Source organism: Anopheles gambiae, chromosome X (genome assembly GCF_943734735.2).
Source record: "Anopheles gambiae chromosome X, idAnoGambNW_F1_1, whole genome shotgun sequence".
Taxonomy (NCBI): domain Eukaryota; kingdom Metazoa; phylum Arthropoda; class Insecta; order Diptera; family Culicidae; genus Anopheles; species Anopheles gambiae.
Genome location: NC_064600.1, coordinates 570,143 through 587,638, shown reverse-complemented (window position 1 = coordinate 587,638; position 17,496 = coordinate 570,143). Strand labels below are relative to the sequence as shown.

Here is a 17,496-nt window from a genome sequence, read left to right as displayed (position 1 = left end):
CGCCACTCACGTCCGACGCGCTTGGAACGCCGATCTCACACACACCGAAAGGGTGGCCAGAGATAGACACAGAGAGAGAGAGAGAGAGAGAGAGAGAGAGAGAGAGAGAGAGAGAGAGAAGTACGGGAACAAGGGGCACCATGCGCACCCTCCTTCTAATAAGCAGTTATTCATTGGTTCGTCTTCATACTAAGCAGAATGTTTGAAAGGTTCTAAAGAATTCAGTTTGTAAGATATCACTCTTCTACATGACTCATTACAGTCAGTCACGATGGCTCTAAGGTACCAATTATACTATGTGTACTAATATTGACTTGTATTGCTACTATTTTCATCTATAAATCAGTAGTTTTTATTTCATCACAGTTAATGAAATAAACTGACAACTTATGACCTTAACCATGTTAAGGTCTTAGGTTTGTAGCTAGGGCAAGACTGTAAATTGAGGATTAGAATAGTTTATAGGTGTAGAATGAAACGAAAATAGAACTCTCTTGTTGGAATGACACTCAAGCGAGTAATAGCTCCGTCCAAACGCTACAACCTCTTCTTCTTCTTCTTCTTCTATTTGGCGTAAATTCCTACGCGGACATGCCGGGGCCTATACAGGCTTTCGAGACTTGATTCATTACCACGTAGCCGGATAGTCAATCCTTGCTACGGGGGGACGGTCCATTCTGGGCTTGAACTGGGGTGTCTGCAGAAACATAGAACAAATCACAACAATCCCGAGCATGCCCGCCTTGCCCCAAGTTCCCATACACAAAGGCTCGCGCAGTGACTTGCAACTGCGGCCTTGTTTGTACTGATCGGTTCAGCGAAAGTGCAACGAATCGAACGATAAATATTGTGTAGATCTTACACCAGTGCGTGGCGAAGAATTAGATCGCAATTCAAAGTTCTGGCGTGACGGATAACGCCACATCGGTTTGTGCTGGAGTCTCAGAAAGAACATCAGACCGAGAGCACCTTCCTTAAAAGGGTTATACAGGTACGGGGCATCGGCACTGTACCGATGCGCTGACCGACAGTACACTAATCAACCCAGACGAGGAGTTCCAGCGCGTTCCAGCCGGAGAGCGCATTCCAACCGAGCCGAGACACTCACAGCCAGCTCAGGCCGGGCAACTTTGTACGCAACCACCACCACCACACACGCCGAAGATGACGCAAGGCACCTCCAACGTCACCCACATAGACGGCCGGCCACAGACTTGGACAATTTCCCAAACAGGGACAGTTCAGCAACTGGACAACACCAACATGCATACTTTTCTCTCTCTCCCTCTCTCTCTCGCTCTCTCTCTCTCTTACTCTCTTTCCAGCAGCACCCCTCTTCTGCGCCGTCACAACCCCACACGTGACCTTCGTAGTCGAAGAGCCGGGATGTGCTGCGCACACAACACACACACACACCTTGTCTCGACCGCAGCCAGCATACCAGTTATCGATTTAACTTCCTCCTTCTGGCGGAACGGGGTTACATGATCGCGGGATGATTTCAATAACCAGTTTTAATGGCACCTTCTTTTTCTCTCGCGCCGTCTCGCACACTCTGGTGCGTTCGGTGTCACCAGAAATCGTCCAATACACTGCTGGGATAAGGGAAGCGAGCGGCATTTTGCCCGGCATTAGCTCTCGGGCCGATTGGCCGCGTTCAGATTTGCGCCAGAGAAGCTGGAATCAAAATGCCCAGCTTAGGCGGTAGCGCAACGTCTGCAAATGGTGACAAAGTATTATGGGGACACACCATTTTTCGAGGACAGTAAGTTAGCGGACGATTAAAAAAAGATGTTTTTTGCGCTTCTTGTTTTCCACCCATCTATCTCTCTCTCTATCTCTCTCTCTCTCTGTTGACAGACAAGACATTGTCGTGGTCAGGTCAAGGCTATGCCCGACAGTAGCAGCAGCAGAATTCTGGTTCTATAAAGCGCCTTCGCCTTCCTCCTCTCTCTGATGACATATTGATATGACCATAATCGAGTGGTAATATAGATGATAATCAGGTTCCATATACACAGCGATGCGCACACACAAGCATAAAAGCCAATTTACGACACACGTGCGCGGGCATCGTTTCTGCTCAGTTGTGGTGTTGCTGAATCAAGAGTTGAACCAAGGTCGAGGAGAGCGCAGCGTACGCCACACACATAGCGCCTGCCAACTACACTATTGGACCAGCCCAAGCGGCATAATAAAAACCCCGTATTAAAAGACGAACCAGTTGTGCAGTAGTGCGTTTCGTTACTTCTTGCACGCCTCTCTCTCTCTCTCTATAACGCACGCTCACACCGTTGTTAAATTCGGCTCGCGAGAGCATGGTTGATGAGCAGGGCTATTCGGCGGGCTCGACAATAGCCCAGCTCCAGCAAATGCACTGCCGCCACACCACATGGCTACGTCGCCGAAATTCCCGGGGGGAGAGCGTGCAAAACCCCGGCGGAACAAAGCGAACAGCACAGGATAATACTTCGCTCGGTCCGCTCAACGGTAGGGTTAAGCTTCCGTGTGTCCCAATCACTCCCGCGGAAGCGTGTAAGCAGCAACCGCCAAAACCCAGCCGTATTAATTCAGTGCAGTTCAGTGCGACGGGAACATTTCCGACCGAAAGCCCACTACTCCGAGATGGTCAAGATAAAGCGAGACGTCATCGATTTTACAGTGTTGCCACACTTTTGCACCCCATTGCGGCCGGGGCAAGTGAGTGTTGTTAGGTTGTCGCGCGCGGGCGAGCGCGGGGAGGGGTTTTTCCGCTTCCATTCCCCCCCCCCCCCTGTGCCTGCTGTTTGTGTGCCTCGCGTGCGCTGCCGTTCTTCGTTCTTCGTGTGCGCCGGCTGTCTGCCACCGTCTGTATGCCTATCGGTATGTTCTTGGACGCGCACACACACACACACAGACACACGCAGACACGCACCAAGAGGGTACAGATGCAAAACGAAGAACGAGAGAAAATGGTATAGAAAAGGAAAGCCAAAGCCCCTCCGTGCGCGGCACCACACGCACACACACACACACACTCACATACACAACACAGGGGACCGGGGGAGCGAGAGAGAAATCATTTCGATATTATGTTCCATATCACAGGCGGATCCGTGGCCCATACACAAGAGCAAAACCACCGTCCGCAGCGACTCGCAAGGTGGAAGGCAACGGGACCAAGGAAAAGGAAAAGGGCGAAATACACACACACACACACGCATTTGGGAATAAATATGCTCATCGTGCGGTCTCCTCTCGCTTCCAATCTCTGTGCGCTGTTCTTCATTTTGAGCTGCTTCCAAGTCCAGCCTTCTCTTCCATCCACCCCTTCTCCAACGTGGTGCGCTGGGTGTGCTCGTGGTAAAAGGAAGCAGGAAAAAAAGGGAATGTTGCGCGCCGTTTTAAACAAACCAACAGCAACAACAACAACAACAACAGCAGCAGCGGCAGGAAATAAACGGGGCGAAAAATCGATGTGCACTTCTGTTGATAGAAGTGTACGTTTGTGTGTACGTAAAATTCAAAATCCCGTGCAGCCGTACACCGCTCTCGCTCGAAGAACTCGCAATCAACCAGCTCTGTACAGGCTAACAGGGGGCAACAAAATGGGCCTGTCAATGTGGTTGGTTTGTAGCTCACTGTGACACTTAACATTTGACAGCGAACTTCTTTCGATACCAGATTGAGCAATAACAGTGTAACTAAAAAATCTAAGAAAAAAATAATTGGAGTGAGTCTAATATTCTTAAAAATTGAAAAACCGGTTTCAGTTGTTTTCCCTTTAATAGATTTAAGAAAAAAAAAACAAACGCAAGATGAGAACTACACTTAGCAGTGAAAACACGACAAAAATCTGTGTTCGGAATCGTCTGGAGTCGTCTGGAGTCATCCGGTGACGCCATCATTCTGAGTCGTCCAGAGTCGATCGTAGTCGACCGGAATTGGAGTTGGTTCGGAGTCAAAAGGAGCGGAGCCAACAGATGCAATATGCTTGTGATCAGGCCTTTCATTTCGTTGGTTCTGGCCTTTGTTCTGAAGACCGACTTCGGCCTACTCCAAACCGACTCCGACTTCAACCGATTTCGGTGGACTCCGAACGATTCCGAACGACTTCGAACGACATCAGATGAATCCGATTGCCGACGACTCCGGCCGACTCCAGACGACTTCGGATGAATCCGATTTCCAACGACTACGGACGACTATGGACGCCTCTGGACGACTCAGGCCGACTCCAGACGACTCCTATTCCAAGCAATTCCGAGCGACACTGACTCCAACCGATTCCGGACGACTTCAGACGACTTCGGATGAATCCGATTTCCAACGACTCCGGACGACTATGGCCGACTCCGGACGACTCTGGACGACTCTGGACGACTCTGGACGACTCTGGGCGACTCAGGCCAACTCCAGACGACTCCAGACGACTCCAGACGACTCCAAACGACTCCGAACGATTCCAAACGACTTCGGACGACATCGGATGAATCCGATTTCCGACGACTCCGGCCGACTCCAGACGACTCTGGACGACTCCGGACGACTCCAGACGACTCTGGGCGACTCAGGCCAACTCCAGACGACTCCAGACGACTCCAAACGACTCCGAAGGATTCCAAACGACTTCGGACGACATCGGATGAATCCGATTTCCGACGACTCCGGCCGACTCCAGACGACTCTGGACGACTCCGGACGACTCCGGATGATTCCGAACGACTCTGGATGACTCCGGACGACTCCGGACGACTCAGGCCGACTCCAGACGACACCGACTCCAAGCAATTCCGGACGACACCGAACGATTCCGAACGACTTTGAACGACATCAGATGAATCCGATTGCCGACGACTCCGGCCGACTCCAGACGACTCTGGGCGACTCAGGCCAACTCCAGACGACTCCAGACGACTCCAAACGACTCCGAAGGATTCCAAACGACTTCAAACGACTTCGGATGAATCCGATTTCCAACGACTACGCACGACTATGGACGACTCCGGACGACTCTGGACGACTCTGGACGACTCCTATTCCAAGCAATTCCGAGCGACACTGACTCCAACCGATTCCGGACGACTTCAGACGACTTCGGATGAATCCGATTTCCAACGACTCCGGACGACTATGGCCGACTCCGGACGACTCTGGACGACTCTGGACGACTCTGGGCGACTCAGGCCAACTCCAGACGACTCCAGACGACTCCATACGACTCCGAACGATTCCAAACGACTTCGGACGACATCGGATGAATCCGATTTCCGACGACTCCGGCCGACTGGAGTATTAAATGGTCAGCAAAATATGCTGCAAAAAGTGCCCGATATCAAACCGATGACACATCGAACCCAAAAAAGAACATGAAATGACCCGCAACATCAGGCAATGCAGTCTAAGATGTAGACTACATTGGGGCCTTCTCTTTGCCATGCTCAAAAATTGGTAAAACATTGTGGTATAACGAATGGGGTTTTTTGAGTAGAAAAACAGAATATTTTCGATTACAAATCGTTCTCGAACGACACACAAAACACTGCATCGCATACCCGTCTCTGTATTGAACCGTTACAAGTTATTTGAACACAAAAAAGTGGTTTCTGCCACTACTTCCGTGGGTGAGAGCCAAAGTCGCTCGGGGACACCGACCGGTGCGAGTTTTCTTTTTTGCTGCTGCCGGTTGTTTTCTTCTTCTTCTTTCTTTCTTTTCTCTGGTTTCTAATATCTTCTCCTCTCGAATGCACTCTCGAAATGTGACCCTCCTCTTCCCCTTTCCCCTTGGCATAAACAGTCAAGCAAGTCAGCAGGAAAACGGCAATGTAGTGATATGTGTGTGTGTGTGTGTGTGTGTGTGTGTGTTTGTGTATGCGCTCCTCTGGGCCTTGTGTCACACCACGAAACGGTAATGATAACATGGCCTACACAAACGCCATTTTCCCCCGCTCCTTTACTCCTTCCCCACTGTTCAGAGAGAGCAAGAGAGAGAGAGAGTGAGAGAAGACGACAAAGATCGATTCGCCATTATTTCTGAAGCGTCTTTTCGCATGGGACACCTCCTATTACGTCATGCGTTAAACGACATCAGGCAAATATTTGCTTCGTACGTCTGTGTGTGTGTGTGTGTGTGTGTGTGTGTGTGTGTGTGTGTGTGTGTGTGTGTGTGTGTGTATGTGTGTTATTTTATATGCATAAGAGAATGCGGCACAAGATAGGAGTATCGTGTTCCATTATTCCCCATAAGCAGCACACTATTCGGGAGAACCTGTTCCCTCCACCCACCACCAACCATCCCCAACAACAACTCCCCTCCCCCCTCTCATTCATCTTTCACTTATGGCGCTCGGGAGGATTTTCGGTTCGGACGCAGTCTCTCCCAACGAGTACATTATAAATAAATCTATATATTTGCGCCCGTCCTGGCGCGAACGCGCCCATGATAGGTGGACTACCCCACACCCGCCGCCGCACAGCACGGGCGCGGTTTACTCAAACATCCTGGCCAGGTCAATGCGCTTGGCCGCACACGCTGCTTGGAGCTGCTGGTGACACGGGGAGCGGTGCTGCAACTATTTTTGGCAGAGGGCAATGCCAAAATCCGTTCAGTCACGGCATTGCCTCGGCTGGCTCGCTCACCGGAGATTGTTGCGGCTGGTTAGCACCGAACGAAGCTGCCAAATTCGAACTCGCAGTCTGTGTGTGTGTGTGTGTGTGTAGGTTTGGGTGAGCAAAATGGGGAGGGGGTGAGGCGGACCCGGAAGCAACCACACAAACCCAGACAGGGCAGGACGGTGGGTGGGGCGGTGGTGGTTAAAGAAAGGCACTCACTTGCAAGAGACATGCGCCGAACGTTCTGACACACACACACACACACACACAGTAGCCCACTCGCGAAACACTCGACCCCCGAAAAACCTGTGGAGGACACGACACCAGGTGGACCAGAGAGAACGAGGAAGAGATAGAAAGAGAGAGAGCTCTACCGCCGCTTACCTGCCGTCATTGCGGTCGTCTGGTGGCACCGCCGCGCCGGCCCCGGCTTCCGGTTCCGGCAGGGTTGCACCTGGGCCTTGGGACGACCGGAGTCTGCAGGATGACGCGCGGCCCGCCGCCGGTGGACGAGCTGCCGGTCGTACCGCTACTGCCCGGCATCAGCCAGCAGGCCGTCGACGAGGACGAGGACGAAGATGACATTCGGTGCGCAACACCACGAGGCCCCCACGATGCGATGATTCCACACACTCACAACAAAACACACTCTCCAAAAAGGCACAACGCGCTCCGCTCCGAAAGGAACTCGGCGTCCACTGCAGCAGCCAGGGGGGATTGCTGCTGGCGCTCGGGCGTGTACCTAAGCGTATGCCGGGATGTACGCAGCAGCACAGCGTTTGGGCCACCCAGGTTCACGATACATCGCGCGCGCGATTCTTGCAGTTGCGTTCTCTCTCTCTCTCTCACACACTCTCCCTGGGCTTCTAGTAACCAAACCAGACCAATACAGGTTGAAGGAAAAGCACTCCCGAAGCGGCCCCGAAAGGATGCTTTCGCTCCCTTTTCTCTGCGTTGCTGCACCGGCGACATCCTGCAGCCGGGAAGGGAACAACTCTTTGCTGCACGAACGGCCGACCAGGGCTGCTGTATCGATCCGGCCAACGGATAAGAAGAGAAGGTCCCGCGAGCAGTAGAATTACAATGAGCAGGACACACTTGCGTCCGATCTTTGTGGGTGCCATTTGTAAGAAATTATGTTTAATAGGACAATTGACAGGAGAACATTGAAGCGAATCGCTCCGCCAACTGTACGGTAGCCGCTTGGCACTTTCCCACTGTTTTTTTTTACGAGCGTCCCACAACGTCGGGGCAGGCGGAAACGCAAAGCTGCGGAAGAATTTTCCTCTCCAATTGATTCTCTTACTGTTTTCTTGTTTTCGCTTTGCGACATAATTCTGCACATGAGCTGTGCTACTCGTTTCCTGGCAATGTTACAGCCCGCAGCGCTCAGTGGTTCTCAAAGTCGACAGCAATAATGATTGCATGAACAAAATCGTGTTGAATATTGCTAAGGAAAATAATTACTGAGCAAAAGCATATCTCGATAGACGTTCAAATGCAATTCGCTGGTGAAGATGAAATTAAAATGAAGATAGCTAATGTTTAGTCAGCATAGCTAACCGTTTGCACAATTCAGATTCGGGAATCGAACGTTTCCGTTGAACGTCAACTGTTTGCATACGGTTGGAGAGTGTTTCTGAAGGCTTTAAAAAAGAACTGTTTACTACTGATCGAAAACGGTGTACCGGCAGGGCAGCAGTTACACCCTGCCCTCCCGATAATGTACAATTGAAATACGTTTGTGTAAAGCTGTCGTCGATGATTGTTGTTGTAGGGTTGTTGTTGTATTAAATTAACTTCATTTAAATACACAAAATAGATTGGAAAGCACTGTAGTTGCCACAGAGCATAACTAGCGAAAAGCACTTTTTTTAACTGACAGCTGACCCCTTATCATCATCATCATCATCATGAACGTTGTCCAGTGCAACCAGCGAGAACTGGAACTCTCTACTATTTGACCATTTTTTTTAATATTTCTCTATCAACTTTTCAATGCCTTTTTCTAAATCGGCAAGAGCGATGTTACAACCATAAACCCCGATCATCGTTCGGTTTTTTTTTTTTTTATTTGCCCGAGTGGGTGTGCTATGTGAGCGCAGGGCCGCATCGAAAAACGGTGAGGGATGCAAAACTCTCGCTGCATCCATCACGTCACGCATTAAATACCCAACCGACAGGAGGAGCGGAAACAATCCGCTGTTGTTGGGCAACTATTTTTAGCCTCACGCCCCACCCACCCAAGTCTCCTGGCGTGGGCGATGACGCGAAAGCGGCGCGCACACACACACACAAAAATAAACCGGCCACGGGCCTATCGCGCGAGCTACAGCGTCAAAAGCAGCAGCAGCAGCAACAACAGCAACGAAAAGCGGCCCGACACCCCACACTAATCTGTACGGACACTGTCCGATTCGACACAATTTGGCAGCGAACGGCGACTCGGATTCTCGATTTCGCTCGGCGGAGGCTAGCAACGCGCGGAAGGCAAACCCGCGGGATGATAAGCGCGTTGCGCGAATGTGTGTCGCGTGTACACAGATTGATAAGATTGACCTCTTCTCCTCTCTACCACATTCTCTCTTTCTGTCTCTCTCTCTCTCACACACAAACACACCCATGATCTTGAGGGAAGAATTTGGAAATGTTCATTAGCGGTACTTTAGACAGTTGGCGGCAGCTTAATCCAACACCCAACGCAACAGAACGGCCATTTCGTACATCCGTTCGCTGCCCCGTGCTCGTACTACAGCTTACCCTTTCCGGGGGGTAAATATGCAATAAAAAGTTTAGCTTTTAGTGGCAAGAAATCGCTTCAGTAGCATCGATTTGCTTTCGGTGACTTGGGACCAGCAAGCAACGAACCGGTGAAAGCATGCCTTCTCAGCATGTTTTGCGTATATGAGCTCCTCCTCCCCTTGTGGTGGACTATCTCTAGCATTATTTCGCTCAGAGCAACCATGCCACCCAATCACGCCGTCCAGCACACCGATCATGCTGTGCGAAACGTCTTCTAATAGGCAACTTGCTTACCCGTGCGCCGAGGAATCGTGCCTCCAGTAGCTCTTGCTTGCGCGGATCAAGCGCGGTATGGAAATGGTCCATTATGGCCGCTGCACCTGCAACAATACGGGACGGAAAACATGAGGTAAGTAGCTGGCAGCACATTAAGCGAAGGCTCACTTCATATCTACTTACCACCCAGAGAGAAGCGAATCGGATCGGTCATACCATTGATGACGGGGCTATTGTTAGAACGTCATCTGGGGGGGGAGAGAAAAAGTAAAGTAGGGTTAAAAAAATTGCAGCAATTGCTGTTACACCGGGTTTTCCAAGTCCGTTTTCCACAGTTTTCCATTGCACTTTTCGAGCCTGTCGAAAAATGTTTGACAGTTGTCACATGTTCTTGTTCTATTACAATAATTCGATCAGATCTTCATCGTGTTATTTGTATTTGCGAAAATCGTATCGTACGAAATTGCACTTTGCACACAAATTAGAAACTGGCTTGGAAACCATTGCAAGGCATGCTTTGTCGACACACAGTTTTCTTGGAGATTTGAACAATCTAGCCAGAACCTATATCACCTACAAATCACCTTATTGATGCTTGAAAACTTCAATGACGGTATTTTTTCATCCATTTTCGAGATGTTGGCATCCTTTCTCGAATCGTTGTGTCGTGAAATGTCGCCGCAAAAGTGACGTGATACTATTTTGAGATTAGGTTTAAAACTAGGGCGTTGATCCCTATACAGTAGCACTCTTGCTAGAATAGGTGAGTCGTGAAGCGCAAACAATTGACTGCAGGTTTTGACATTTCGACACAAAGATTCGAGAAAGTGTGCCGCTATTTTTAGATACGGTAGAAGAGTTGTGCCCTTATCACGAATAACGGGTGGAAACGTCACCACACAAAAAAAAATAAACAATTTAAACCCGTGTTCAACATTCCTGCACAACGGTTCGAGAAAAAGTGCCACCGAATTGAGTTGTGGGTTTAAAAGCTTCGGTAAACATCGTTCAATTAGAGCCTTACAAACACAGCACGGATTGTGTGTTGATTATGGTTTGGTCATGTCTGATATGTCAAACCTTTACCCCCCCCCCCCCCCCCCCCCCCCCAACTCCTTTCCCCTATATTACACACATCGAGGCATACTTACTCGTCTGATAGGGCAGCACTATTGGAGGGCTCTTTATCCTTCTCGTTCTCGATAGCGTTGCGCGCTTTCTTTCACTCACTGCACCTCTCGTTCTCTCGGCGTGGATGGTGGTGGTGGTGGTGGTGTTTCGGCTGCTTTCGCGCTTGTTGTGCGCACGTGTTGGGCAAATTGTATATCGGTTGCTTGAAGAAAAGGATTTTTATTGTAGCCGGAACGTTTGCCGTCCTAGAAACACTGGTGCATTTCCACTTTCTCGCGCCCGCACACACACATGCACTCATACACACGCACACACTTTCACCTTCCCACCTTCCCGCCCGTCACACGTCACGCCCGTAGGCGCGCACACACACGCCCTTCACCATAGCACAGAGAGACGGGCACAATCGAACAAACGCACACGCGACCAGAAGGAATAACTGCCCCCACACACACACACACACAGAGAAAGCCACACAAACGCACACACAGGCGGAAGTGGGCGCGCGCGCGAACAACGCCGACGACAGCTGGCGGTGCACACCCACACACACACACACACTCACACAGATGGCGGAGCACACGCGCACACGGGCACCGCGGTGGGGAGTATCCTTTTCGGTGTCTATCTGCTTACCTAAAGATAATGCAGGCACGGCACGTACGCGCACGGAAGAAAAGTAAAATAGTGAAAAAGGTTACATTGTATGTTTATCACTTTTTAATATTAACTATTTCTCTCTCTATTTTACTAGCCTATCGACTATGCCCATAAAACACTTTTACTGATCTTCTTCTCCCTACCCACACCGTTAACGTTCTGCTACCGGCCATTAGGACAACCATTTTACCCCGGAAGAAACCGGGATCGATCGAAAACCGTGCGAAAGAGGGGATTGGCCGAAAACGCGCAGTACAGGGTGGCTCTTTATCGCTCGTATAAAAAAAAAACAGACAAACAAACCTTAGAATATGTTAATGCATTTGAATGGTTTTAGAAATCGTACCGTTGTTTGTCTCTCACGTTTTAGTTGAACTGACTGAAAACGTGTTCACCCGTTTGGTGGAAAAACGGTTTAAATCCAACCCAATTTGCATTTCATCATCAAAGATAAATTGAAACATCTGCTCATTTCACGTAATAGCTTATAAAGAAAAGCAAGTGCAACTTAGTGCTAACTTAGTTTGGAGTCTGGCGAAATCGTCTGGAGTCGGAGTCATTTGGAGCCTGATTGTGATCAGGCCTTTCATTTCGTTGTGTTTTTTTGTCTTCCGCTTTGCGCGTGCACTTTGTATGCATGCCATTGTTTCGAAGGTCGACTGCAGCCGACTCCGAACGACTCCGAACGACTCCGGACGACTCCGGACGACTCCGGGAAGACTCCAGGCTTCTCCGGACGACTCCGGGAAGACTCCAGGCTTCTCCGGACGACTCTGGGCGGACTCCGGTTAATGCTGGGCGGTCCTACCTTTCGGAGTCGGTTCCGAAATTGTCGGAAATGGATCGGAGTCGACTCCAGATTTTTGCCAGCTTTACCCATCACTAATACAGCGGTCGAGTCATCCGAGCGGTCCTCCGTGATACAATCGTCAACTACGTACGACTTAATAACATGCCCGTCATGGGTTCAACATGACGTATCACTTCTACGATCCCACCCTTGTAGTCTTGCAGCTTGCAATAAAATGTAGCAAAGCGTCATGATATTTAAGTCATTTTTAAGTCACAGTCCAAGCCAAGCCTTGTCCGGCATCGGTTGTTGTGCCCAAAGACGAAAAAGAAAGCGTCATGAGCAAAAAGTACTCCGAACCAAGAAGAAAAGGAAAATCTCCGTCCGACGGTTGGGTGGTAGAAGGGTAATTCATGCAAAAGCGCGTACTAAAATTGTCCGCTTAATCACTTAGCCCTTGGTAAGGTGCTCATAAAACCATCCCAATGAATCAATCAATTTATAGTGGACCACCTAGGAGTCGCGCTGAACAACGTACAAGAGACTAGTGTTGGGTAAATCTGATTCAGAATGATGAATCTGAATGAATCTTTGAAATGATTCGATGAATCTGAATTTCGGTTGCAATGATTCATGAATCTCCAAAGATTTATGAAAGCAATTATTCATGAATCGCTAACACTACAAGAGGCACCGAAAGCGACGCAACTCAGACACACAAACACACAGCAAAACCAAAAAAAAACCCCCAAGTGGAAGCCGGTCGTTGTTTGCGGTGCACACGCTTTGATGTGTGCGTGATGTTTGATGTAGTTGAGTGTAAAAACGGCCTAACACATCTTCCCTTTTTGCGCTGTTCCTCTGTGTCGGTTTCGTTTTTATTTCGACGCATCTATTTCGATGCGTGTTTGTCTCTTTCTCTCTCTCTCTGTGTGTCTGTGTCTGTGTGTGTTCAAGTGAAGATTTCGGGTTGATTGGAGTGGTTCTCGGTTTCACTTTCCGTGACCATGTGCGTGTCTCTTTTCTGTTCGAATTGATTGAAGAATGAAAAAAACACACTCACAAACACACACACACACACACACACACATATCTGAAAAGGATACGGGCACACAGGATTGAACAAGTTCAGTCAAGAATCCACTAGAAATCGCCAACAACTTCGCTTTGATGAAACTATATTAAATCACGCTGCTGAGTGTGCGGTATTTAAATCGTTCATCACAAGGCGCACACACACAGCCTCACTCGCTGTGCAGACAAGTGACATCTAATTATCAACCAGCTGGGGTGGCGCACACACCCACACAGCGAACAGAAGATAAAAATCCGCTCGTCTGATGCATCAATAAACGTGTGTGTGTGTGTGTGTGTGTTAATCTTTAAACAAATGTGTAAAAGATAAAACAAAACGCGCACGCACACAATAGAACGCAGAACATGGCACGTATACGTCATACGCGTTTGATTTTCGATTGTGCGTGCGTGAGTGTGTGTGTGTGATTTAATTCTCGTTTCGCACGCATTTCGTGCAGATTTCTTCCTTGGAGAGATTTTTTTCCTCCTTCTGCACACCAAACTCTCTCACACACACACACACACACACACACAACCAGGCATGCACGCGCGAGCGCGCGCGCAAATGGCTCGTGCACGCGCAAAAACCGGTGCCATTTTTTTGGCTGTCGCTACCACCGGTTAACACTGCAATATGGCGCTGGTTTGAACGATTTTTCGCAATCGTTTTTTTCATCCCCCCCCCCCCCCCGCCTCCCTCCCCCTTTGTGCTTCGTAACTGACAATGTTTGCGCTTCCCCTCCGTAATGGTGCCCGCACAATAAATGGTAAGATGCGATTGCGGGACAGCAGCAACCGATTGTCATCAAAACCGACACACTCCCGGACGAGCCCAACCATTTCCCTTTTTCTTTTATATAAAAAGGGAATTTTTCCTCTTTTTACCAAACACATTCAGACACACACGTACACATACACACAAGATGCGCGGGCTTCACCATGCGAGTGGTTGAAAGGTTTGAAATTGTTTTTGATTGAAGATTTAATTGGCTTCCTGTGCGTGCCGTGCGTGCGTTAATGTGCCCGCGTGGATGTGTGTATTCGTTTCACCGTCCTCACTGAACACACACACACACACACACACAGTACAGACACAGATTTACAAACGAAGAAGCCGTGGTGTGAATTAACAATTACTTACTGCCGAGGTCGCGCTTGTACACCGATGGAAACGTGAACACGTTTCCCGCACCACCTTAACACTGTGAAGTTTGGGAACTGGAAAAAGCCGCACCACTAACTGGACCCAAACGAGCTCTGTGGCTAGTAGAGCACGAGTCGAAATTGTAACGCTTGTTTGTTGCTCTTTTTTTTTTTTTTGTTTTCGCTCACTCTTTCCTCCCCCCTTCGCTGTCCTTGCTACTGGCTGCGGATGTGTGTTAGAGCGAAGCCCAAAACACGGATCGGTTTGAATGGCAGAGGAAAAAAAAACTGCGACGGCACACGGGCTCTAGACGACTCACTCACCGTCCCGCGTGTGTACGTCCACTCGCTTCGACGATTACTTGGCAAGTATGTTGGTGGTCGAACGGGCACTCGTACGGTCGCACTCACACACGTACTATGTGTGTGTGTGTATCTTGTGAGCAACGCGCTGGCAAAGGTTGGCGGAGATGAGAGGAGGAAAAAAAGAAGGAGAAGCCCAATTGTGGACGACTGCTGGCTGCTGTCCACACGGCGCACATATTTTAGTTTGACCGTTTTGGGTGGTTAAGGTTCGCTAACTTATCAGGGTAAATTTTAAATCTTTGATGTTTTTTTTGTTTTTTTAATTGTTATAAAAATAACTAAAATAATTTGGAGTTGAATCAAAAAGGTTTTTTCGATCCTTTCATTCCTTTTATTAGTAATTCCTGGTAATGAGGAATTCATAGATATTTTTATTATTTTTATTGATATAAGAAGATTCAAATGTTGATAAGACAGTGAGCTTAACACAGTGGAGCGCCGTTTATCCGGCCAGCTCGGGACCGGACGGTTGCCGGTTAATCGATTTGCACGGATAATAGTTAAGGTTTAGGTTTAGGTTTTAGGAACAGGTTTAACAACTGTTCATGAATTAAAATGGATTTCGAAAATACCACTAGACACTACAGAGCTGCACAAGAAACTGGTTACCCAATTGACTATCGCTGCAAACTTTCGCCGTACGTATGAACAGCTGTCAGATTTATGCGCACGGTTAAGCCGCCCGCCGGTTAATCCGTCCCCGGATAATCGACGTTCTATTGTATTGCAGTACAGGGCACACCTTGGTGCCATGTAAACATTCAGTATTTCGAGAACACAGTTGAAATGTAGGCTTTTTGCCACTGTTACTGGCATGTACGACGAATAAAAACACTACTACCTTTGTTTAGCTACCTGTTTGAAAATGTATCAGTTGTTTACCGTCTGCTAAACAGATTCTTTCCAGATTCAGTTTACATAGTTTTTACACGATTTGTTGGTTGGTTCCCCTTATTCTTTGGGTTCATCTCATGATCTATTTACCATGTGCGTTTGGGTCGCATGGATCCTCTAAAAACTGCTCTTCATTGGAGTCTTTGCTCCATTGCTTGTAACTACTACGCACGTGCACATGTCTATAGACAGACAAACGATGCGATTTGAAAATATGTGATATAGCAACAGCTATGTGAATAACATCAACAATAGCACGCAATTGGACATGGCTCCAGAGTGACCAGTTTGTTTCGGGAGGTATGAAAACATACATTTTATCGGTATTATATAGTCTACTCTCGAGATACACGAACCGGGTGACTTGGGAATAGACTGACTGTGTATTCGGTGACTTGTGTATTCGTCAAGCCTCCAGAAAGCTAGTTTGAACAAAAAGTTTCACACATGCTGTCAAAAAGTGATATTCAAATTTAGTTATAAAAAACATGCTATGAGACCACATGGACTACAGACACTTTGATTCTGGATTCCATCACCAGATCTCTTTAATGCACCTTGCGATAAATGTAAACACCACCTTGTTTTGCCATTTTTTCGAGCTGGTACTCGAATCTAATTTTAGCTTTGAGGCTAGAATAATCTAGACTGAAAATTGCAGGCTAGTTTTGTGTGTGGTTTTGTATGGAGTGTTTACATGATTTCAGCCACAAACTCCATACAAAAAACTAACTATTATCGTGATGGGCGTCATTATCAGATTTGTGGATACGCGATTTTCTAAATTTGACCGACCAAATGTTAAGTCAATACAATTAACTTCAAGATTTGTCCAATGGAGTAAACATTACATTTTTCCTCTCTCAAAAAAACTCTTAAAATCCAGACGAATCAGATTTTTCTGTACGAATCGTATTAAATGAATCATAAAAAGTATAAAGTACTAAATTCAATCAAAAATCCCGAGAAATTTGCTTCCTAATTTGTCAATGCAATTTCAAATAAAACCAGTTTCAATTGAATTTTGGATGAAAAAAGTGACATTCGGCACACGTGGATGTTTACTTAGCAACACTCAAATTAACAAACCAATCGGCCATTAACAATTCTTCTCGTAAACCCCATCTGATGCATAACGTTTCGCAAATTGTTGATAGACGCAGGATAAATTCAAAAAATCGCTGCATATCTTTCGATCAATGTTCGGAAAAAAATCCATAATTTTCTGTAGGAATTACAAACAATCGAATGTTTTAGGATGCCCGTCTGTAAGGGATTTATATGAGATTTGACAGATAACGTCGGAGTGCGATTTCGTCGTCCGACGTTATCTGTCAAATCCCATGTAAAAAGTTGACAGGCCGTCCGATAAAATCGCATGGGAAAAAGCGTTTCCACCGCCCTAAATCAATAGTCTGCGATAAGACATGACATGACAGACATGTAGGCATTTCTGGTCACTCTGACATATGACATAAGCTATCTCTGCATTTGATTTAATTGACAATAATAAACATACAGAATATTTTCTTGCAATAGGTGCGTGTCCACGAGAGTGAACAAATACTAACAAGTGTTTCAAAACGGGAGCTTTTTCACCTTTTTTGTATGTTTTATCACCCGGTACAGCCAGGAAATAAAGTTGATAAAGTTGGTAAAAAAGATAAACTTTACGTTTGTTAAAAAGCGTACACAAACAGTGTCAATGAGAATATTTTTTTAGTTGGTTTTTTGCAGTCGAAATGCAATTTTGACTAAGTTAACGCAATTTTAATTATTTTGTCACTCCTCATAATGATGGCCGCACACCTAATTATTCCTTGCTG

The 17,496-nt window shown here is 47.5% G+C and overlaps 1 protein-coding gene across 5 annotated transcripts in view; it reads right to left on the bottom strand.

Annotated features, from left to right (window-relative positions):
• The window catches only part of LOC1272234 (serine/threonine-protein kinase tousled-like 1), a 75,612-nt gene extending 60,813 nt beyond the window's left edge, over positions 1-14,799 (bottom strand). The window contains exons 1-5 of one of the 5 annotated variants that reach the window (XM_061652828.1): positions 14,409-14,799; positions 11,306-11,376; positions 10,761-10,942; positions 9,793-9,857; positions 9,628-9,713 (exon numbers count right to left, since the gene is read on the bottom strand). In XM_061652828.1, coding sequence (XP_061508812.1) covers positions 9,628-9,713; positions 9,793-9,823 — 117 coding nt within the window. In that variant the 5' untranslated portion in view covers positions 9,824-9,857; positions 10,761-10,942; positions 11,306-11,376; positions 14,409-14,799. Of the gene's footprint in view, positions 1-9,627; positions 9,714-9,788; positions 9,858-10,760; positions 11,377-14,408 lie in introns of those variants that run through there. The other 4 variants (XM_061652834.1, XM_061652820.1, XM_061652839.1 and 1 more) reach the window with 4 other exon arrangements.
• Positions 14,800-17,496: the final 2,697 nt, after the last annotated feature.